The sequence below is a fragment of the Eubalaena glacialis genome, chromosome 18, assembly GCF_028564815.1.
Source record: "Eubalaena glacialis isolate mEubGla1 chromosome 18, mEubGla1.1.hap2.+ XY, whole genome shotgun sequence".
In the NCBI taxonomy this organism is placed as follows: Eukaryota; Metazoa; Chordata; class Mammalia; order Artiodactyla; family Balaenidae; genus Eubalaena; species Eubalaena glacialis.
The window spans coordinates 50,900,173-50,924,924 of NC_083733.1; the positions used below are offsets into that span (position 1 = coordinate 50,900,173).

General features: G+C 42.1%; 1 protein-coding gene across 1 annotated transcript in view; it reads left to right on the forward strand.

The window, feature by feature from the left end:
• The window catches only part of TDRD12 (tudor domain containing 12), an 82,631-nt gene that overhangs the window by 55,801 nt on the left and 2,078 nt on the right, over nucleotides 1-24,752 (forward strand). Inside the window, exons 22-31 of the mRNA XM_061172803.1 lie at nucleotides 1,886-1,985; nucleotides 12,897-13,084; nucleotides 13,830-14,040; nucleotides 15,266-15,358; nucleotides 17,214-17,386; nucleotides 22,583-22,692; nucleotides 23,787-23,847; nucleotides 23,936-24,049; nucleotides 24,136-24,289; nucleotides 24,374-24,452. Coding sequence (XP_061028786.1) covers nucleotides 1,886-1,985; nucleotides 12,897-13,084; nucleotides 13,830-14,040; nucleotides 15,266-15,358; nucleotides 17,214-17,386; nucleotides 22,583-22,692; nucleotides 23,787-23,847; nucleotides 23,936-24,049; nucleotides 24,136-24,289; nucleotides 24,374-24,452 — 1,283 coding nt within the window. The remainder of the gene's footprint in view (nucleotides 1-1,885; nucleotides 1,986-12,896; nucleotides 13,085-13,829; nucleotides 14,041-15,265; nucleotides 15,359-17,213; nucleotides 17,387-22,582; nucleotides 22,693-23,786; nucleotides 23,848-23,935; nucleotides 24,050-24,135; nucleotides 24,290-24,373; nucleotides 24,453-24,752) is intronic.

Genomic DNA, 24,752 nt, shown 5'->3' on the forward strand with positions numbered 1-24,752 from the left:
TTGGGTTGCTCTGTATCCTCACCAACACTTAGTATTCATGGGGGTGTAGGGGGAAACCATTGTTATTTTTATTTGCATTTCCCTAAGAATTCATGACGTTGAATGGCTTTTCACATGATTGTAGGACATTTGACATCCTTTTTTGTGAAATGCCTGTTCAGGTCTTTTGCCCATTTTTAAAATGGGGTATTTATTGGTTTATAGGAATAATTTGTTTATTCTAGATAACAACTGCTTTGTCAGAGAGATGCATATATGCATTGAGAAACTTCTCCCAGTCTGTGGCTTGCCTTTTCACTCTTTTAAGAGTCTTTCAATGGACAGACATTTTTAATTTTGATGAAATGTTTTATGGTTACTGTTTTATTGTGTTTTAATATAAGAAATAATTTGCCTATCTCTAGATCATGAAGACATTCTTCTATATTTTCTTCTAGAAGTTTTATAGATTTAGCTTCCGCATTTAGGCATATAATCTATATTGAATTAATTTTTGTGTATAGTGTTTGATATGGGGCAAGGTTTACTTTTTTCTGTATGGATAATCTCTTGCTCCAGCATTCTTTATTTAAAACACTGCTGTGTTCTCACTGAGTTGGTGCCTTTGACATAAATCAGACGATAGTATATGTGATCCATTTGTGGACTCTCTCTGTTACATTGGTCTATTTGTCTATTCTTACACCAGTACTACACTTTTTTAAGTACTGTAGCTTATAGTGGGTCTTGGGAAATGGTATTTAAGTCCTCCAACTTTGCTCTTCTTCAAGGTGGTTTTGGCATTTTAAGTCTAATGCATCTCCATGTTTATTTTAGAATGGGTTGTCAGTTTCTTCAAAAACATTGCTGGAATTTTGATAACTGCATTGATTATATGAATCAGTTTGGAGAACATGGATATATCTTAACAGTCAAGAGATCCCTAAGTCAGGGATCCAGACACGATGCCAATACTTGATCAGTGGATCTCTGGGACTGAGTAGTAGATGTCTGTTAGATATCTACTGGATTGAATTTAATTTTAAGATAACTGTTGAAATTAACTTCTTTGAATTATGTACATTATCCAGGTTATTAGCAGCAATTTCCATTATGCCTTTAAATAAAATATTGAATTTTAAAACTGAAGCTTTAACTATTTCTCAGTTTGGGTTACGGAATGGCTCCTGGTTTAGAGGTTCATTGGCCTCTGTTGTGGGTTATAGTGATGTGTTTCTGATTCAGAGTCTTTATTTTGGAAATATGTTTTGTTCATTTACGTACTGCATTTAAGACTGGAGAAATAATGCAGTAACTCTGTCCTTTTTTTTAAAATTAATTAATTAATTAATTATGGCTGTGTTGGGTCTTCGTTTCTGTGCGAGGGCTTTCTCTAGTTGCGGCAAGCGGGGGCCACTCTTCATCGCGGTACGCGGGCCTCTCACCATCGTGGCCTCTCTTGTTGCGGAGCACAGGCTCCAGACGCGCAGGCTCAGCAATTGTGGCTCACGGGCCTAGTTGCTCCGCGGCATGTGGGATCTTCCCAGACCAGGGCTCAAACCCGTGTCCCCTGCATTGGCAGGCAGATTCTCAACCACTGCGCCACCAGGGAAGCCCCAACTCTGTCCTTTAAGTTTACTCAGTGCCAGTTAAATTTTAGGATGCCTTTCCACTTATTTACACGTTGTTAGTGTCATCTGAAGGATTTAATTAACTTTACAGCATTTGGTTACTTAACTTTACAGCATTTGGAATACAAGTTCTCTGATTTTGATGCTAGATTAATTTTCCTGGTGAATACTTTAAAATTCATGTTGAAAATTGTTATTGTTTTTTCCTGGTTTTAAAATCCTGTTCCTAAAAAAAAAAAATAGAATAAAAAAAAATCCTGTTCCTTTTTTTTCAGAGACAAAAGGATCTGTCCTGATCGACACCATGTTAATCCAGAAGTAGACATGCCAAGGAAGTTATCCAACCAAACTCTACCAGTGTCTGGATACATAAAAGTAAGTCCTATTAAAGAACTTGTCCAATGATTAATGGTCATTTTAATGAACAACTTTCATTCTTTAAGAGGTAGAATTTAATAGAATGCAATTATGACAGTATTAATTACCACCATTAATCTGACAGTAGGCACTTATTTTAAGGGTTCTTATATGGTGCCGTATTTCAAGGTGCCAGTTTGTTCAGAAAACCAAGATCAAATTGGAAGACAGATAAACCACTTAAATTTAGGGATTTCTTAGATATATTTTTAGAAAGTTGTTTCCCTTTGGGGACTATTAAAAATAATGTGATGATTACACGAACCTTTTCAGATCATCCGTGATTATTCCTTTGGGGAATATTCTGAGATGCAGATAGAATTGCTGAGTTGAGTTGTCACTTTCTTGTGACTCTTTTTTTTTTTTTTATTATTTCTTCCTTTCTTTTTGAGTTTGAGTGTTCTGCCTTCACCTTCCCTTTCCCTTAGCGTGAATCTGTTATGTTCATTCATGCTTGTGCTCCTCCTTGTGTGGCTATGCTGTACTCGTTTCCTGGGGCTGTTGTACAAATACCATGAACTGGGTGCCTTAAAACAGCCCAGATTTATTCTCTCACAGTCCTGGAAGCCAGAGTTTGAAATCAAGGTGTCAGCAGGCTGTACTCCACCTGAAGACTCTGGAAGACAGTCCTTTTCCTGCCTCTTCCAGCTGCTGTTGACTCCAGGCGTTCCCTGGCCCGTCTTCACCTCGTGGCCACGTCCCTCCAGTCTCTGCCTTCATCTTCACATCACCCTCTCCTCTTCTCTCTGTGCCTCTTACAAAACACACTTGTCAGTGGATAAAGGGCCCACCCCCGTAATCCACAGTGATCTCCTCACCCAGAGATACTTAATTACATCTGCAAACACCTTTTTTCCAAATAAGGTCACAGTCACAGATCGTGGGAGTTAGCACAGAGATAGTTTTCTTTGGGGGCGTGGCGAGAGGCATGGATTACCATTCAACCCAATACAGGTTTCATTGATGAAACGATTTTTTTCTTTAATTTCTGATTCTTTCCCAAGTTCTATCACCTCATTTCTACATTTTAAAATTCTGATTTATGTGGTTCTTTTATATCATATATCATTTTCTTAATAAGCTAAAAGGCAGCTAGTTTTGAAATTGGAGTACAGTTTTAATCTATTTTGTGGATACGTTTTTCTGGTGGCCTTCATTGTCTCTAGGGACTGTTATTCTGCTTCTTATTCCCTTTTTTATTATTGTAACTTAATATGGGATTTGACCTTGATACTTTGCTGTTGCTCATTTTTCGACAAAATTCCTTTTCCTTAAATTTAAGGAGGAGGTGTGGGTCAGGATAACTTTTCTAATTTCAGAGTTTCCATTTCTGTTGTTTCCATGTCTTATTAAAAAAAAAAAAAATGAAAACACAGTTTCTGAGATTTTTGAGATGCCCTGGCTCTGTGCCCCTCACCCAGGTATATCTGGCCTTTTTCTTCCTTCATCTCTCTTGTCCCTGGGTGGACAGTTAGGAGATTTCACAGGGGCCCAGGCTTCACCCACTATCAGAATGCGTGAAAGCCTTCCGGTTCAGCTGCCCTTGTCAGCCAGGCCCACCGTGTATGCAGTGAATACCTGCTGCCTCTTGTGGAATCCTCCTGGCCCTGGTCTTTCAGACGAGCTCATACCTCCCACTGCTGCTTCCTGCACAGACAGTGACGCCATGCAGGTCTTGTGATGTGGGTGGGTTTTACTCATCTGCTATTTTTGTTGTTATCTAAGTTAATAGATTTTATTTTTTTGAGCAGTTTTAGTTTTACAGAAAAACTGAGCAGAAAATACAGAGTTCCCCTGTACTCTCCCCCGGCACCCCCCACCAGTTTCCCCTATTATTAACATCTTTCATTATTGTGGTACATGTGTGATAATACATGAGCCAATATTGATAATTATTATTATTTTTAATTAATTAATTTATTTATTTTTTAAAGAGCTCCTGACTTATTTATTTATTTACTTTATTTATTTATTTTTTTTGGCTGTGTTGGGTCTTCGTTTCTATGCGAGGGCTCTCTCTAGTTGCGGCGAGCGGGGGCCACTCTTCATCGCGGTGTGCGGGCCTCTCACTATCGCGGCCTCTCTTATTGCGGAGCACAGGCTCCAGACGCGCAAGCTCAGTAGTTGTGGCTCACGGGCCTAGTTGCTCCGCGGCATGTGGGATCTTCCCAGACCAGGGCTCAAACCCGTGTCCCCTGCATTGGCAGGCAGATTCTCAACCACTGCGCCACCAGGGAAGCCCCCCTGATAATTATTATTAACTAAAACCTACAGTTTAAGTTAAGGTTCATGCCTTGTAGTGTACGTTCTATGGACTTTGCCAAGTGTATGATGACACGTATCCACCATTACAGTATCACACAGAATACTTTCACTGCCCTGAAAATCCCCTGTGCACTCCACCCGTCCATGCCTTTACCTCTTCCCCAGAATTCCTAGCAGTCACCCATCTTTTTACCGTCTCTGTAGTTTTGCCTTTTTCAAAATGTCATATAGTTGCAATGATACAGGGTGTAGGTTTTTTGAACTGGCTTCTTTCATTTAGCAGTTTGCATTTAAGATTCTTCCATGCCTTTTTGTGGCTTAATAGGTTATTTTTATTGCTGAATATACTACAGTTTGTTTATCCATTCACCTGTTGAAGGACCTCTTGGTTGCTTCCAATTTTTGGCAATTATGAATAATGCTAGGATAAATATTCAAGTGCAGGTTTTTGTGTAGACAGAAGTTTTCAACTCATTTGGGTAAATACCAAAGAGTGTGACTGTTGTGTGTGATTATATATAGTAAGACTATGTTTTGCTTTGTAAGAAACTACAAAACTGTTTTCTGAAGTGACTATACAATTTTACATTCTTACCAGCAATGAATGAATGAGACTTCTTGTTGTTCCACATCCTTGCCAGTATTTGACGTTGTCAGTGTTTTAGATCTTAGCCATTCAATTAGGTGTGTAGTGGTATCTCATTGTCTTAATTTGCAATTCCCTGATGACATGTGATGTTGAGCACCTTTTCATATGCTTATTTATCAGCTGTATGTCTTCTTTGCTGAAATATCTGTGAGATAATATGTTCAGGTTTTTTGCCCATTTTTTTAATTGAGTTGTTTGTTTTCTTATTACTGAGTTTTAAGAGTTCTTTGTATATTTTGGATACCAGTCTTAACAGATATGTGTTTCGTAAAAATTTTCTCCCAGCCATTGGCTTGTCTTTTCATTTTCTTTATATAGTCAGCTCCTGTTATCCATGGATTCAACCAACCTCAAATCTAAAATATTTGGCAAGCAAGACTTGAATTTGCAGTGGTCCAGCAACTATTTACATAGCATTTGCATTGTATTTACAACTATTTACATAGCATTTACATTGTATTAGGTATTATGAATAATCTAGAGATGATTTAAAGTATATCCTTAGGCTGTCCTTAGGTTATATGCAAATTCTTACACCATTTTATGTAAGGGACTTAAGCATCCAAGAATTTCGGTATTCACAGGGGGTCCTGGAACCAATCCTCCGTGCAATCCTCCGTGCATACTAAAAGATGATTATAGTGTCACTTGGACAGCAGAAATTTTTAATTTTAATGAAGTCCAACTTTCCAATTTTTTCTATCACAGATTGTGCTTTTGTTGTTGTATCCAAAGAGTCAGTGCCAAACCCAGGGTCACCTGGAGTTTCTCCTATGTTATCATCCTCATCTGCTTTTATTTTGGGGTCCATGGGGATATTTTGTTAATTACGTTTTGTTGCAGTATGCCCCTGGCTTTGGCTTTGCTGTCTCACTGCTCTGTCTGTCTTTATGTGGGGGATTCAGAGAGAGTCAAAAAATATAACAGCTCACTGCAGCCACCTTCCCAGAACCCCTCTAACCAAGATCCTCCTTTTTATTTAATTTATTTGTATTTTTTACTTTATTGAAGTATAGTTGATTTTCAATGTGGTGTTTCTGTTGTACAGCAAAGACTGATTCAGATACATATATATATATATATATATATATATATATATTCTTGTTCATATTCTTTTCCATTATGGTTTATTACAGGATATTGAATATAGTTCCCTGTGCTATACAGTAGGACCTTGTTGTTGTTTATCTGTTTTATATGTATTAGTTTGTATCTGCTAATCCCAAACTCCTAATTTATCCCTCCCCCACCCCCTTTCCTCTTTGGCAACCATAAGTTTGTTTTCTATGTCTGTCAGTCTGTTTCTGTTACGTAAATAAGGTCATTTGTGTCATATTTTAGATTCCACGTATAAGTGATATCATATAATATTTCTCTGTCTGGCTTACTTCACTCAGTATGATCATCTCTAGGTCCATCCATGTTGCTGCAAATGGCATTATTTCATTCTTTTTTATGGCTGAGTAATATTCCATTGTGTATATATACCACATCTTCTTTATCCATTCATCTGCTGATGGACATTTAGGTTGCTTCCATGTCTTGACTGTTGTAAATAGTGCTGCTATGAACATTGGGGTGCATGTATCTTTTCGAATTAGAGTTTTCTCTGGATATATGCCCAGGAGTGGGATTGCTGGATCATATGCTAGCTCTATTTTTAGTTTGTGAAGGAACCTCCATGCTGTTTTCCATAGTGGCTGCACCAATTTACATTCCCACCAACAGTGTAGGAGGATTCCCTTTTCTCCACATCCTCTCCAGCATTTATTGTTTGTAAACTTTTTAATGATGGCCATTCTGACTGGTGTGAGGTGGTACTTCATTGTAGTTTTGATTTGCATTTCTCTAATATTTAGTGATGTTGAGCATCTTTTCATGTGCCTTTTGGCCATCTCTGTGTCTTCTTTGGAGAAATGGTCTTCTGCCCATTTTTTGATTGGGTTATTTGTTTTTGTTCTTGTTTTAGAGTTGTATGAGCTGTTTGTATATTTTGGAAATTAAGCCCTTGTCAGTCGCATCATTTGCAAATATTTTCTTCTGTTCCATAGGTTGTCTTTTCATTTTGTTTATGGTTTCCTTTGCTGTGCAAAAGCTTATAACCTTGATTAGGTCCCATTTGTGTACTTTTGCATTTATTTCTGTTGCCTTCAGAGACTGACCTAAGAAAACATTGGCACAATTTATGTCAGAGAATGTTTTGCCTATGTTCTCTTCTAGAAGTTTTATGGTGTCATGCCTTATATTTAAGTCTTTAAGCCATTTTGAGTTTATTTTTGTGTATGGTGAGAGGGTGTGTTCTAACTTCATTGATTTACATGTGGCTGTCCAGCTTTCCCAACACCACTTGCTGAAGAGACTGTCTTTTCCCCATTGTATATTCTTGCCTCCTTTGTTGAAGATTAATTGACTGTAGGTGTGTGGGTTTATTTCTGGGCTCTCTATTCTGTTCCATTGATCCATATGTCTGTTTTTGTGTCAGTATCACACTGTTCTGATTACCGTAGCTTTGTAGTATTGTCTGAAGTCCGGGAGAGTTATGCCTCCAGTTTTGTTCTTTTTCCTCAGGATTGCTTTGGAAATTCTGGGCCTTTTAATGTTCCATATATATTTTAGGATTATTCTAGTTCTGTGAAAAATGTCATGGATAATTTGATAGGGATCACATTAAATCTGTAAATTGTTTTGGGTAGTATGGCCATTTTAACATTATTAATTCTTCCAATCCAAGAGCATGGGATATATTTCTATTGAATCATCTTCAATTTCCGTTATCAGTGTTTTATAGTTCTCAACATACAAGTCTTTCACATCCTTGGTCAGGTTGATTCCTAAGTATTTTATTTTTAAAAGGGATTTTTTTTTTAACTTTCCCTTTCTGATATTTCATTGTTAGTGTAAAGACATGCAACAAATTTCTGTATGTTATTAATCTTGTATCCTGCTACCTTGCTGAGTTCATTTATCAGTTCTAGAAGTTTTGTGTGGAGTCTTCAGGGTTTTCTATATACAGTATCATGTCATCTGCCTATAATGATACTTTCACCTCTTCTCTTCCAATTTGGATACCTTTTATTTCTTTCTCTTGTCTGATTGCTGTGGCTAGGACTTCCAATACTACATTGAATAGAAGTGGTGAGAGTGGGCACACTTGTCTTGTTCCAGATTTTAACGGGAAGGCTTTCAGCTTTTACCATTGAGTATTATGTTGGCTGTGGATGTGTCATAAATAGCTTTTATTATGTTGAGATATATTCCCTCTGTACCCACTTTGGTAAGAGTTTTTATCATGAATGGATGTTGAATTTTATCAAATGCTTTTTCTACATCTATTGAGATGACCATGTGGTTTTTATCTTTACTTTTGTTGATGGAGTGTATCACATTTATTGATTTGCGTATGTTGAACCATCCTTGTGACCCTGGGATGAATCCAGCTTGATCGTGGTGTATGATCTTTTTTATGTGTTGTTGGGTTCAGTTTGCTAATATTTGAGAATTTTTGCAACTATATTCATCAAAGATATTGGCCTGTGATTTTATTTTGTGGTATTATCTTTGTCTGCTTTTGGTATCAGGGTGATAGTGACTTCATAGAATGACTTTGGGAGTGTTCCCTCCTCTTCAGTCTTTCGGAAGAGTTTGAGAAGGATTGGTATTAGTTGTTCTTTGTATGTTTGGTAGAATTCCCCAGTGAAGCCATCTGGTCCTGGACTTCTGTTTGCAGGGAGTTTTTAAATTACATACCCCCATACCCCTGGTTCCCAGGGTATCTGCTTTCTGTCACTACGGTTTTGTCTTTTACTGGAATTTCATATTAATGGAATTGTACAGTATGTGGTCTTTTGAGTCTGATTTCTATTACTCAGTGTATTACTTTTGAGATTCGCCTGTGTTGTTCTATTTTATTGCTGTGTAGGATTCCATTGTGTGTTTGTCTGTTCACAGATCGGTGGACATTTGGGTTGTTGACAGTTTCTGGCTGCTTTGATCATTTGTGTTACATCTTTGACAGTACATTTTCTTTTCTCTTGAGTAAGACCTAGGAGTGGAATTGCTGAGTCATATGATAAGTGTATGTTTGTAAGAAACTGCCAAACAGTTTTCCAAAGAGGTGGTACCATTTCACATTCTGACCAGCACTGCATGCAAGAATTCCAGCTGGTCCACATTCTCATCAGTACTTGGTATTCTCAGTCTGTAATTTTTGCCACTCTGTTGCATTTGCACTGGTATCTTATTTGTGTTACCCTGGTGATAAAGAATCTTAGACATCTTTCCATTGCTTACTGGCCATTTGTATCTCTTCTTTTGTTAACTTTCTGTTTAGAATTTTTGCCCATTTTTTATCTGGGTTTCCTTCTTGTTGAATTTTAACAGTTCTTTATATATTCTAGATATCCTTTGTCAGATATATTGCAAATGTTTTCTCCCAGTGGAAAAGCAAACGTTTTTAATTTTGATGAAACCTAGTTTTTTACTTTTTTATTTTGTATTTTGTGCTTTTCATGCCATAAGAAATCTTTGCCTACCATATGGTTGCAAAGATTTTTCCCAGCGTTTTTATTCTAGAAGCTGTATAGTTTTACATTTAGCTCTGTGATCCATCTCAAGTTAACTTTTGTATGTGGCAGAGTTTTTTAAAAGGAGGCAAGGTTTTTTCTTCTGGATAATTGGTTACTCCAGCATCATTTACTATAAAGACCTTCTTTTTCCCCTAAGTTACATTGGCACCTTTGACAAAAATTAGGAGACCATATATGTGATTTCTGAATTCTTTTTTTACTATTTATTTATTTATTTGGCTGTGTCAGGTCTTAGTTGCAGCACGCGGGCTCTTTGTTGCAGTGCATGGGCTCTCTAGGTATGGTACGCAGGCTCTAGAGCACGCAGGCTTAGTTGCCCCCCTCGCATGTGGGTTCTTAGTTCCCCGACCAGGGATCGAACCTGCGTCCCCTGCATTGGAAGGCAGATTCTTAACCACTAGACCACCAGGGAAGTCCTGATTTCTGAATTCTTTATTCTGCTCCTTGGTTTCTTTGTCCTTATACAGTATCACACTGGCTTGATTACTGTAGCTTTATAATCTTGAAAACTGGTGGGTAAGTCTTCCAACTTTGCCTGTCTTCCTCAATATCCTTTTGACTACTACTTTGCATGTCCATATAAAATTTTAGAATCAGGTTACCAATATCTATTATACTTAGAGTCCTGGTGGGATTTTGATTGGCATTGCATTGAGTCTGATACCGAACCGACCTTGGGTCCACTTGCCTGTGTGCGTGGTAAAGCCGCTCTGTTGACACCAGGTTGTAGTGAAGGAAGTGCAGCGTTTATTGTAAGGTGCCAAAACGAGGAGAACGAGTGGCTCATGCTTTAAAAACCCCCAACTCCCCAGTGGGTTTCAGGAAAGCATTTTTAAGGCCAGGTGAGGGATGGGGAGTGACAGGGTAGGTGATCAGCTCCTGCACAATTCTCTGATTGGTTGATGGTGAGATAACAGAGTGGTGTCACGGGGATTAACATTATCAATCCTTAGGCCCCAGTAGGCCTGGGGGCTATGTGCTCATTGATCATCAAGTAGTTAACATCTTCTATTTGGTGAGGGGTTTTCACATCTGTAAAACAACTCAGGAAACGTGCACAGATACAATTACCTGGGTACTTCATAGAGAAGCTAAAGCAGAGGGTATGGGGGAGGGGTCTGCCGTGGGAAGCCCCCACAGGGTCCTACTCGGTTTCAAGTCTATAGATTAATACAGGAAGAATTGACATCTTAGCAGTACTGAGTCTTCTTAGTCCATTAACGTGGTATATCACTCCATTTGTCTAGGTCATCTTTAATTTTCTAAGCAATGTGTTACAATTTTCAGTAGATGGATCTTTTACTTTTTGTGTTAAACTTATCCCTAGCATTTCATGTTTTTGGATGTCAGTGTTATTTTTCCTTAAACTTCATTTTCTAATTGTTTTAGAAATGCGATTGATTTCTGTATCTTACCCTGTGTCCTGCAACCATAACAAACTGAATTCCTGGCGAGAGGGGAATCGAAACAGGTGGGGAGGTGTGTGGCCAGAAGGAACCCTCCCACGTGCCCAGGACTGAGGGGTTTCCCGCCACCCGGGATGTTCGGTGCTGGAACCAGGACGAGTGGGTCACCTGTCTGGAGGCCTCACGCTCTGCCCCTCCTGTCAGGAGAGTCCAGTCCACAAGCTGCTTTTTGCCACCTCCGTTCTGCCAGCTCAGTGTGTCGTGGATGTGCTGATGCCGTGTGGAGGGGACTGCCACAGACTGATGCCTGCTCGGGCCTGGACTTTGTTCATCAGTGTGTGCTGAACACAGAGCCTTCTAACGTAGGAAATGTGGGGGAAAAGGAACTCTCCCCTTATTCCTGTCATCCTAAAACAGTCACCATTGGCATCTTAGTATATTTTCTCTGTTACTTTTCTTTGTGCATCTTTCAGAAAATATATTTGCAGTTGGAGTGTATGTTATATCCTGCCAAGCTCTCATAACATTGTAGTGAGAGTTTTTCCCATCCCCTGCACCTCCTTTCCACTGACTCCTGTCACCCAGTGGGCTTCTGTCTGGGATGCCAGGTTGTTGGGGCCCCTAAACCATGGGGGAGAAGACTCCCTGGGAGAGGCCATCTGCCAGGCTAGAAGGAATACTGAATTCCCTGCCCGAGATGAGGGCCGGCTTGACAGAGCACTGGGGGTTCACTGAGGCAGATTCTCCACGGGCTGGAGGATGGCTGGGTTGGGAACCATGATAGACGTGCTACTTGTCCTCTCCCGGCTCTCCTTCCAGTGGGGATGGTCAGCAGTGAGTAAGATGGTGACTGTGCTGCGGAGAGGATGAAATGCAGTCAAGTTCTGCGGTGTGTGCTGGGGGACACGGGGCCCTTTGGAAATTAGAGGCAGGGAGGGGCCCTCTGAGGAGGGGTCAGCTGCCCTGAGGGCCAAATGATAAGAAGGATCCAGCCATGAGACTATCTAGGGAAGAATATTCCAGGCAGAGGAAGCAGCAAGTGCAAAGGCCCTGAGGTAGGAGTTATGTGGAATGTTTGTGGAGTAGGACAAGTCTTATGGCGAGTGTGAAGGGGGCAGGCGATGAAGCTGGGGCGGGGGGGAGCACAGAGGAGAGCCACAGGCTGTCAGCCCTGTGAGATCCAGCACCTTTTGCTCACAAGGGCTGACCTCTCCCCTGCCTGCCTTGCCTCCCAGATGGCACTGCCCACCAAATAACCACTGCTCACTCCTGCTCTGTAGCCAGGGCTCCCTGCCCTAATGCGTACTGTTTGCCCCCCGTCTGGAATGCCTCCTCCGTACTCTTGCATACCTGTGCACGCCGACACCCCGACACATGCCAATAACCCTGCGTATGCTTGCCCGTGAAGAGCTGTCTTCTTGACCACACACCAGCTGTGGCACATCTGTCCACCCATGGTTGCTTAGGGTCCCTGTAGGACATGCTTCCTCTGTGTCCCTTGTGCCTCATACACAGCAGGCTCTTACTAAAATACTTCAGAAAGGGCTCAAGAGACAAAGAGGCTATTTTTTTTAAGGATTTTTATAAAGTGCAGTTAAAATGTAAACAAAGAAACACTTACTAATAATAAAGCTTTAAACTAATATTTACCCAAAACCCCTTCCATTAGATTTAAAGTGAAACTATAATTATTTGTGTGTATGCTAAGTTTTTTATTTTGTGTTTTGGTCAGTTTCCTAGTTTATTTTTAAATCCCTGTTGTGTGCTTTGGGCTCTTAGGTCAGGTGCTGACTTCTGCAGATACCTCTTTGCTTCAGAGTGAGGTTTTTTTTGTTTTTTTTTTTGAAGGAATTTTATTTTATTTTATTTTATTTTTTTAACATCTTTATTGGAGTACAATTGCTTTACAATGGTGTGTTAGAGTGAGTTTGTTTTCTGAATATGTTTACTGTTTATGTTTCAGATAATACCCTTTTATATTTTGAATGCAACAAATTACTTTGGTCGTATAGTTGATAAACATGTGGATCTTTATGCAACTCTTACTGCTGAAATGAAAGAGTATTTTGAAGATTCCAGTAATAAAACAACTGTTGAAAAGGTGGAGAAATTTGGATTATATGGATTAGCAGAAAAAGTAGTTTTTCACAGGTAAAATGTCTCTTTATTTCATCTCTAGAAGTTGTGAAGCATAAGGTAACTTCAAGTGGCGTTGAATCCCTGTTTTCATCTCTGTGCATCTGACCGGTGTACACATACTGAGCCTGGCTGCCTCCCGGGAGGGTGGTGGTGGGGTCGTGCCCACCCTAGTCCGGCTCAGCTGTACTCTTGAGGCTCATCTGCCCTGGGGCTGCTGCTGAGCACAGAGCGTGGATGACAGTGTGACATTTATATATGGGCAGTCATCGACTCACTTAATTCTTGTGAAATTCCCATAAAGTGGGCACAGTTCCCATTTTACAGATAAGCAGACTGAGCCCTGGTGAGGTTATGTAAGTTCGCTAGGTCAGCTCAAGAAGTGGCACTGTCAGCCTTCCATCCTGCCTCGTGTGCCTGTTTGCACTGACATTCCTCGAATGTCCCACTCGTCCCTGCTTGGTGATAGCCCAGATTGAGAACCTTGGAACATTTAATTTGCTATGTTAATTTTTCTTATGTTGTCAGATAAAGGAATTTCCTTTATTCAAAGTACTACACTATTTTTTATACATAGGTATACTTGAATTAAATAAATCATGGCTAAGTACTCTTGATGACTCTAGTTATTTTATTTCTAGTATGGAGTAAAGCCACGCAGTTTAGGGAACTTCTGTGTAGTTCGCTTCTAACGAGGAAGCCGAGGCGACGATTATGTCCCTTTGGGTCTCTGTGTTAGACCAAGGCCACTGTTCTGTAGGGTTCAGGTGTTGGAGACAAGCCAGAAGGAGGACGCGTGGGCCCTGGATAATGTCCTCGTGAAGTTCATAGATGAAGGCAGGACCGAACTCATCGCAAGAGACCAGTTGCTTCACCTCCCAGAAAGTTTCCACACTCTGCCCCCACAAGCTGTGGAGTTTATCGTTTGTAGAGTGAAACCCGTGGACAATGAAATTGAATGGAATCCAAAGGTGAGTTATTTTGGCTTTTTGTATTTTGTTGACTTTCAGAATATATTTAACCCAGAATATACACAGAATTGAGGTGTATTTGAATTTGGAGTATTGGGTTTGGGTTAACTGCTTCATGTTTCTGGGCAGGAATGCACTTACAGCGCTATGTGTAGACTAGCTCTGAGCCCTCAGAGAGGCCGGGCGTGATTGGCCATTGTCGTCATTAGTGCTCACACACTTTGGGTGTAAAATATGCACTGTGCTAAAAATAAACTGGCTGTTACTTAAAGAGAATAAACAGTGTACGCACTTAGAAAAGTGGATACCCCTGTCACGGGGGCACATAGGTGATGGACACTCTCCGGAGGGACCAGGTAATTCCACTGGGGTTGGGAAGATGGGCAAGGAAAGAGAGAGAGAGTCCAGAAAAGCTTCCAAAGGAGGGGACATTCCCTCTGGGTCCCTCAGAATGGGTAACTAGGATGTCACCAAGTAGAGCAGATAAGGCACTGTGAAGGCGAAGAAGCCCCCCTGTACCAAGACATGGAGCACATGCCGTCTCGGGTGGGTGGAGAGGCCCAGCCCTCGGCGCGGCAGGGACATCACCAGAGCAGTAAGTCCTGTTCATAACGAGGCTCCTGATTCTTCAAAGGAAGGCTAAATTTCATACAGTCTGATGAACAGGATATGAAAGAAGCCATTGCAGTTGGCAAGGCAAAAAGTTTGCTTATAAACAGTGGGGTTGAATGAGGACAGGTGCAGAGGTGAGTCCCAAGCACAGGTCTGTGCTGTGGACTCCTCACACCGCGTGGTTCCCAGCGTGGGTGCGTGTCCCCCATCCCCTCTGTCACCTGTCAACCTGTCTTTAAAGGACGGATGTTTCTTTCTTTGGAAGCTCAGTGAGAGAGTGAGGAGAGAGAGTTCTACTGTTGGTGGGGACCAGGGCCCCTCAACCCCAGTGCCCCTGCTGCTGGGCAGCCCCAGTGTGTGACCTCGTCGTCTGGAGCAGCTGGAACACCCAGTGCTCGGGACTCACCTTTGCACCTGTCCTTATTCGTCTCCACCGATGGTTACCCTTGTTGGTGAAGGGGTGTGATGGCCTCCATAACCTGCCTCATGGGGTGGTCGTGAGGCTCAAATGAAAGGCATGGAAAAGCTTCTTGAAAAACTATAAAGCACATACAGAATAAAGTATTTTCTTAAAGCTTCAGATAAATTACTTAAGTGTTTTGTTTTTTTTCAGGTTACTAGATACATTCATCATAAAATTAATGGGAAACTGCATGATGCAAAAGTGATGTTGGCTTTAGGAAATACGGTTTGGATTGATCCAATGGTAAGTATGCAGTTTTCTTGAAAAGAAACGTGTGTTTGAATGGGCCCCTAAAATTATCCAAATTATTCTCACCTGTTGCTTGAATAACTATTTGCCTCACATAAATGGAGGCTTATTTGATCAAGGCTCTGTGTAAAGGAGAGCTTTTTCCATGTTATTTGGGTCATGAATATGGTCATGGGTTTTTTGGTTTAAGGGAACCTTTTACATTGTAACCCAGCGCTCACAGGTGTGTGTGTGTGTGTGTGTATAAATCACACACACTCACACATACAACCGAGACAGAAACTTCATGAAACTATTGTTAGTACACGCGACAGTCTCTGCCATTTATAATTCTTTTCCAAGTGGTGGCTGTGCACTGGTAATCCGATTTCACAGTCCTCTGCCCACACAGGTGGGAAGCCCTGGGACAGGAACCGCCCTGCAGAAGCGCAGCCGTGCGCTGGTGTAGCTCTAAGTGATCGTAGAGTGGTCAGTAATGTGGAGGACTCCGGTCCTCAGGCTTTTCCAAGACAGATTTTATTATGTTCACGGTTCCTACCTCGTCCATTCACCAGATATTTATTGAGCACCTACTGGGTGCTAGGACCTGTACGGGGCACTGGAATTCCATCCATGAGCAGACTCCTACCCTGTGGGGGTGGGTGGGACTGAGCATGAGGCCAGGACATGTGACTCAGGGCCTCAGCCCGTCCCTGCTGAGGCCGGCACCATCCCCGCTCTGCTTGCACCCTGGGAACTCCTACTTTTCAATTCAGAGTTTTGCTCTGTTAGACTTAAATCTTAATTATTATGATTATTTATACAATTTAAAGGAATTCAGTTCATAAAAACTGTTTTGTTGAAAGTTATTTTTATAAGAGTGAAAAAGCCTTAACATGGAAAAGAAGAGCTTGGGTATAAGATTTAAGAGTAAGAGCAGAATATGATTTCTAGAAGGGAAGGTAGAGACTACCAGTGCAGGTAAATGAAGAGGTCGGGGGGGTCTTAGTCGATGTCATAACAGTCAATATTGTGGTGCTTTTTCATCAGAGAAAAAAATGGAAACTTTATTAAGCAAGGATTTTTTAAACTATAGCTAAGAGAATGAAGCAAAAAAAAAAGAAAACCCACCTGGCAAACAGGCTTCCGCAGCTCCAAAGTGTAGCAGTGTCCATGGCACGCTGGAGGGGAGGCAGAGCCCACACCTGCCGCCTTCTCCCCCCACTCCCGGCACCAGCTCGGTCCCCAGGCTGAGTGGAGAAAGGCTCTTCTGCTATCGCTGGACGGGAGTGCATTCCCGCGCTCCCTGGGGAGGCGCCCCAGCCAGCACCAGCCTGGTCTACTCCGAGCCCCGTGAACGTCCTGGACCCACACCTCCCACCAACAGGAATCAGACAATTGCAGATTTTCATGCTTTACTTAATTTTGTGTAAACTGAAATGGATGAGAATGTTTTGGTTGCAGAAAAAAACAAGTGGAGGAAACTGTCCAGGACGCAGGATTTAGGGCCTTGGTGCGGGCCCTTTCTGGGCATCTGAAGACCCGGAGCCTTCTTGTTAGGAGCGGTGAAAGCACAGGAGGGAGAATCAGAAAGATCTAAGAATTGTGCGTGTGGTTACAGCATCACGGACGGGTCTTGTCTGGGATTTTACCTCAGGACTTGATCTTGGCCCCAGCCCCACAGCTGATCATATTTCTCCAGTACGGGGCTGGGTTCTGGAAGATTCCAACGAGGAGGCCCTTGTGGTGGCACATGCCCTGGTGCATCAGACATTGCACAGTGAGATCAGGAGGCCACGGTGAGGGTGTTTGTGACTCATCTAAAGTTCTAAGTGTAATTCCTGCAAACGTATTTTTTCTTTCATTCAAGGTGCACATTACAAAACTTTCAAACTTGAAAACTTCTGTCATTGATTATAATGTTCGAGCTGAAATTTTGTCAACGGGAATGGGCATTGATAACTCAGAGCATGTAGAACAGCTGAAAAAATTATACAAAGGAGCTAAAGTGCCAACTTTTGAAGAAAGCGTGAGCCAGACCCCGTAAGTGGATTTTTGTCTCCTTTTGGAAGAGCTGTCTTGTGGCGGTGTAACTCACAAGCGTTAGGGACATTTTCTCTGAAAGTAGAATAGTTTAATGGGTCTCTACGTTCCCATCACTCAGCTTCAATAATTACCAGTATCTGGGGAGTCTTATTTTATCCAAACCCCAGCCCACATTTTTGTTTTTGTTTGACTATTATAAAACAAATTCCAAATATATTTCATCTGTATCTCTTACAGAATGAATTTTTGTTAGCTTTTTATTGACAGCACGCATACAGAAAAGAACACGTGTCATAAGTGTGGCTTGGTGGATTTTCTGAGCACAGAAACCAGCCCCAGATCAGAAACAGGGCATGACTCAGAGACACCTCCTGCTCCCTCCCCAAGGGCAGCTGCTTTCCAGACACGAAACAGCATGGGTGGCTCTTCCCTGGTTCATACTTTGAATGGAATCATGCAATGTATCTCTTTCATATCTGGCTTCTTTAACTCAGCATTATTTGTGAAATTCATCCATGTTGTGCATGCAGCTGTAGACCTATAGATTCTCATGGCTGCGTCATATTCCACTGTATGAATATAATTTATTTACGCATTCTGTCGAGGGGAGAAATTTCCAGTCCTGGGCCACTTCAAGTGGCACTTTAAACATTCTCCTACATGTGCTTTGGTGCACTTACAAATGTATTCCATTTCTTACGAATGGCATGGAATTGTTGAGTCATAATTAGACTACTGCGCAACAGTTTTCCAAATTGGTTGTACCAGTTTTCACATCCACAAGCAGGATATGAAGTCTCTGAGAAAGTACACTGGCCACCCCCAGAGGGGAGGATGGACCCAGCATGTGCATCCACCGAAGGACTCGCATTAAGAGCTCCTTCCGGTCAGGAAGAAATAGCAGACACCTAGTAGAAAACGGGGCAAAAGATTTGAACACACACTTCACGATGTCCAATTCATTAATTGTCCAGTAATTAATGTACGAAAAGGTGCTCAGACTCATGACTCATCAGGGAAATGTAAATTAAAGCCACAATGGAGCAATACCGCTTCATAGCCACAAGCAATGAGAGAAAGGAAACACCAAGTGTTGGCAAGGATGTGGAGCAACAAAAGCCTTTAAAAAACTTGACTGAAGTGCTGTTACCACAGCCAGCAAAGTGAACGGTAATTTCTTAAATTGCATTTTTTTTAAATTGTGTTAAAATACAATACATAACAGAATTTCTCATTTTTATTTGTTTTTTCAAAGTGTGGTAAAATACACGTAAAATCTAACACAGTAACTGTTTTTTAAGTATACAATTCAGTGGCAGTAAGTACGTTCACATTGTTGTGTAACTGTCACCACGGTCTCCAGAAGTTTTCATCATCCCAACAGAAACTCTGTACCCATTAATCCGTAATGCCCATTCTCCCATTCCCTCGGCCCCTGGGAACCTCCGTTCTGCTTTCTGTTTCCATTAATTTACCTGTTCTGGGTACCTCATATAAATGGAATCATACAATATATGTCCTTCTGTGTCTGGCTTATTTCACTTAGCATAATGTTTTCAAGGTTCATCCATGTTGTAGCAGGTATCAGAATTTCTGTCCTTTTAAGGCTGAAAAATACTCCATTGTATGGATATACTGCATTTTGTTTATCCATTCATCTGTAGTGGATATTTGGCTGTTGTGAATAGTGCTGCTGTGAACATTGGTGTACAAATATCTGTTTAAATTCCTGCTTTCAGCTCTTTTGGAATTTCTGGATCATACGGCAATTCCACGTTTAATTTTTTGAACTGCCAAACTGTTTCCACAACAGCTGTGTGTTATGTTCCCACCAGCAGTGTACAAGGTTCCTGTTTTCTCCACGTCCTCGGCTAGAAATCAGCCTGAAGTGAAAGCTTAGGGTCCTCTCAGGACTTTTCTGAGCGTGCGTCTTGCCTCGGCCGCACATGGCTTTCTCAGTCCCCTTTTGAATGTCCTAATTTCCAGTGAGTCTCCCCCTAGCTTCTCCAGGCCTTCGATGGCCTGTTGTGTGTCTCCTTGCGTCATACCTTGCCTCGGGTGTCCATGGGTCTGTAGTGGCCTTTTCTGAGCAGTGCCCACAGCTTTCCTGCCTGTGTTCTGAGTTCCGTGAAACAGAGGTGAGCATCTTGCATTATAGTCCCTCAGGTATCCCCCAGATGGCTTCACACACGAAGTCTGCTCTGCCCTCTCTGGTTTTGGGGGTGGGGGGGGTGGGGGAACAGGAAGGTGGTTCAGACAGCTTCTGGTGGTTCTTTCAGTGTGTCTATGGGGAAATGGGAACTTGGAGCTTCCTAATCCGCCATTTTGCTCTGTGTGTGTTTTGGATGCTGGAATATTTTGTTCAGTCTAACTTTGTTTCAGTTGACCTAATTAATAGATAAATACTTTTAACTGAAGTTGCCAATAGGTAAAGTTGAAATTTTAAAATTTGTTCATTTATTCAGCAAATATTTATTGTCTACTGGGGATACAGTAGTGAACAAAACAGATGAAGGGCCAGCTCACATTTCAGTGGAGACAAATGATAAACAGGTTACAGAAATACATAGTGGATAATGTGGTGGTATGTGAGATGGAGCAGATTAACACAGAAGGGAAGACAGGGTAGTTTGGGGTCTGAGACGGTGAGCAAAGACCCAAGAGGTGAGGCCTGACCCAGGCAGATACCGAGGCGTAGACCCATGTGGGCAGAGGGAAGCCTTGGTTATTCCTTGGTTCCAGGAACAGAGAGGAAGGTGCAGTGACCAGAGCAGCAAACAAGGGGAGAATCTAGGTGTGAAGGTCAGATCTTGTTGGACCCTGTGGCCATTGCAAGGGTGGGCTCCTTGGAGGAGGAGGTGGAACCATGAGAGAGTTTTGAGCAGAGGAATGGCTTAATCAGAACATTCTGGGCTACTGTGTTGAGAACAGACTGGAGCGGGGGACAAAGCCTGTGCCCAGAGTTCAGGACAGGATGACAGCGGCTCAGACTAGGGTGGTTTTGTGGAGGTGGTGAGGAGCAGCGGGTTTCTGAATGTAACTGTAGTGGGCGTGTGGTCTCAGGGGGCCTGGTTGGCAGATCCTGGGATTGAGAGCCAGGATGCTCGACAAGGCCGCGAGGGACTGAGCGCTGGGGCTCTAATGTTGAGAGGGGGCGGGCAGTGGGGACATGGGGGAGGAGCCTGAGAAGCAGCAGCCTGGAGCTGGGGGGGCGGGGAGGGCATCCAGGACCGCGGGTGAGGGAAGGGTTTCGCAGAGCAGGGAGCCATGAGCTGCCAGGTGCTGCGAGGCCAAATGAAATGAGGACTGAGAACTGACCAGTGGATTTAATGCTGTGACCACTGGAGACCTTGAAGGGTTCCTGAATTACTGCTGAGAGTAGGAGAATTTCAAAGAACATGGCAGAGATTAAAATAGCCTTAAGTGTGTAGAGTTTTCTATCTTAATAAAATTGGGTACCTGTGGAGTTAGGATATATTTTGTTTTCTACACACTTTCAGGAAACAAAAATTGCTCCATGCTTACTTTTAAGATAGTCTTTTAAAAATGAAGACGCGACTGCAGTTCAGTCGATTTAATCAGGACAGATTGATCGCTTATAGGAAACGCCGCAACGACTGCTGAGCCCCAGCTCCACACAAAGCACTCTGCTCAGTCCCTTTGCACACGTGATTCTGTGGTCGCACAGGAGCGCTGTGCACCTTGGTGATAATCACAGGTAGAGGGACGTGCAGAGGCCTGGAGATCTACGGGGGGAGCCTGCCTCCAAGAAGGGACTCCATTTGGGGAGATGGGTAGGAGAGCTGTGATGCTTGTCTGGATCAGAAATGAGGAGAATGGCGCCATTCTTACAGCGGACTGGGAAAGAGGACAGAGTCTGGGGACTTGAAGACCTGGAAGCCGTAGGGCTGAGTGGCTGGCAGACACAGGGGCGTGTGATTGTATAATTCTGAGCCCTCATGACTGAGAGCAGCCAGCTCGGAGAGGAGGAGGTACTGAGTGGGTTTGGACATGAGTTTCAGGCTAGTGAAGGTGTAAGCCTGGAGCTCGGGAAGGCGGCTGGGGAGGCTCTGGTTTGCTGGTGTTGGAGGAGAGTCAGAACTTGTGTAAGTGTGAGAGGTGGAGGGAACAGGACCCCAGGAGATGAGGGTCGAGGGGAGATCAGAGCCATGGTGGCGGAAGAGGGTGGGCAGCAGAGCGTCTGGGGCTGCACAGCAGTGAGGAGGGGTCCCTGCCTGGGTGGTCGGAACATGGGACACTGCCCTCCACGCCACAGGCTTCATGGGTGTCCGTCAGTCGTCCCCTTGGAGACACACACGCACACTCCCTAACCACAGGTGTGTGTGTCTGTGTGTGTACACATGTGTTCGATAGGTTTGCTCCTTTAGGCTTGAATTATCTCAAAAAGGATGCACAAAAAATGAATTACATTGTCACCCATGAGGAAGGAAATTGGTGGCTGGGGAACAGAGGTGAGAGGTAGATTTTTCACTGTGTAGACCTTTCTATTTATTTTAAAATATTGAACCACATGCATGTGGTTACCTGTTCAAACAACCAAAAGAAAAGCACAATTAAAAAGTTTTACAAGAATGAGATAGCCCTCTCTATATACTGATATGGAATAATCTCCATTTATTAAGTACAATAAAATAAGGGGTAGAAAAGTGAATGTAGTAGGTTGCCATGTGTTTAAACTTGCATGTGTGTGTGTGTGTGTGTTTTAGATAGAAAGATACAGATGGCAGTATTTGCCTTTTCATGCAAAGAATGTTTCTAGCAGTAGATCCAGACTGGTAAGAGGGTGTCTCTGGGAAGCTAGGGCAGGAGAGGAAAGGAGATGGCTTGTGTTACCCTCTTTGAAGTGGGGAGCGGTGCATACTGTCCTCTAAGTGATTTGAAAAGAATTTTATTTCGGTAAATGAGTTCCTGCCTTTATCGGATGATATGTGTGTGTCGATCAGCTACTCTGCACCCGTTGCCAGGGGCGCAGTAGTGCCCAGAGCTGGCTGACCTGCCCGTCATCTGTAAATGAGCCGTAAGCTCTGTGCGGGTCTGACTCGTGGTAGGAGGTACTTCACCTCCTACGTGTGTTGCTGGCCTGCCTCCCTCTTCTTGCCGGGAAGTCCCTGTAGGGAGCCACATTTTGCCTGTCTCCTCGTCTCACAGTTAACCTCTGCCTCTTCTACCCAGGATGCCTTCTTCCACAGAAGATGATGCTTGTCTGCAGAGCACACAGCAAGGGGACAAGGGCTCAGAGAGAGGTGCTGACGCCCAGACAAACTCAGAAAACCCAACACATGGTTGGTTATGTAAAAGACGGTTAACTTAAAATCATTAATGCTTGAAAATTTTCTAATGTTTAGGCTTTCTACTTTTAGATGAATTAGAAGGTGACATAAACTGATATTACCTAACTTTCTGTTCTTGACAGTATGGCTTCCAATTTTTTTGGTAACTTTTTTCTTTTTTGTTATTTGAAGTATAATGCTCATCCAGTAAAAGTGCACAGATCTTAAGTGTACAGCTCGTCAGAATTTTTCCTATGTGTATTACCGTTACCCACACCCAGATCAAGCTGTTGAACATTTCCAGAACCCCAGTGGTCTCCCTTACTTACGCACCCTCCCTGTCTGTAACCCTGCCCAGTAACCCCTGTTGTGACTTCTGTCACCATCAGTGTTGCTGAATTGGAAGCACATGGTATACACTCTTGTGTCTTCTTTCACTCAACTTTATGTCTGTGAAATTCATCTAGATTATTGCAAGTAGCAGTGGTATTTTTTATTGCAGAGTTGTATTCCGTGATATGCATATACTACAGTTTATTTAGCTGTTCACCTGTTACAAGACGTTGATTGTTTTCAGTTTGTGACTACTGTTACAAAGCTGCTTATAAACATTTCTGCTCAAGTCTTTGGAAGCTTCAGATGTTTCAGATTGAGAATTTAAATTGCACTGTTTTAGGAAATGTTATGTTCAGCAGTGGTTCCTTGTGTACTGGCTACTGTTCTGGAAGTCATCGTTAGTGGGGCCCTAGCAGGTTAAGATAGCAGAGACGCTGGAACATTTGTATCCTGTGGCCAATAATTATATGTGGTTCCTTTTCAGAGAGTTTACTTTCCCAATTGTTTAATCATAATATTTAACAATGCAAATATTTGTTTTCTTAGTCTGATATTTGTTTTATTAGTTATACTAAGTGATCTGCATTTTAATTTTTTAAAATTATTCTTTGCAATTGGATACTTTGGTTACTATGAAGTTTATACTCTTATAGTCTTAGTGAGTAGTTCCTCAACTAAAAGTTGCATAAAATGCAAAAAAGTACATATATATACATATATTATGGAGTCACATATAAATAACCTATAGGAAAATTTGACTTTTTGTACAGAAACTTTACCTGAAAACACTGGAGATGCTTCCATTAACAAAACTACAGAGCCTGTGAAAAGGTATGCTCACCATTGCTGGGGTCTGCTTTCCTTCCTTGCCTAGCGAATAAACAGAGATGAGTGTATAACCCTCTTCCCTTTCTTCTAGCTTCCACCCACAAATAAAATGGTTCCAAAAAGAGGATGTGGTCATATTGAAGATAAGCATAAGGAATGTAAAAGATTACAAATGTAAATACTTTAGAGATAGAGTTGTTTTCAGGTGGGTTTATGGATAGCTTATAAAGTAAAAGAGAAATAATTTCTCCCATTTTAAAAGGCTGACTTCATTTCTTTTTGTAAATCTAGTGCCTGGGTGGGAGAGAAATTTTACTTGGCTGATTTGGAGCTGCAGGCCAACATAATAAAAGATGATTGCAAATGCATAGTGAAAAATGATGAACCAATAATCACTCTTTCGAAAGAGAAAAAGGAGTCTTGGTGTGGCTTACTCAGACAGAGGGTGAGTTGAAAGCAGCTGTGCTTGGGCTTAACACGCTGAGCATGTTTTATTCTCTCACTTAATGTAAACTGTTATATTGAACAGAATCCTAACGTGGCTTTTGATTTTGATCACTGGGAAGAATGTGACGAGGATAAGGAGGATAGCCACTTCTCCAGGGTAAGTGGGGGGCACCCATCCCTTGGAGAGTCGTAGGTCCTGAGCACCATGGGGGTGGACACAGTCACTCAGCTGACTTCAGGAATGTGGCCTTCGTGGAAATGGGTCTTAATGTAAAGCTCTTAGGGATTAGTTTTCTCCTCGTGGTTGATCTTGGTGCTAACTGTTCTGCTTTGAGGAAGTATCAACTCTTGGTGATAAACATATCTCCTTATAACACTTTTACAAATATTTCTCCTAGGAAAATAATTTATTCATAAGCAGGCAAATTTTACCTGCTTGTTTCTTGCTTAAAATAATGAAA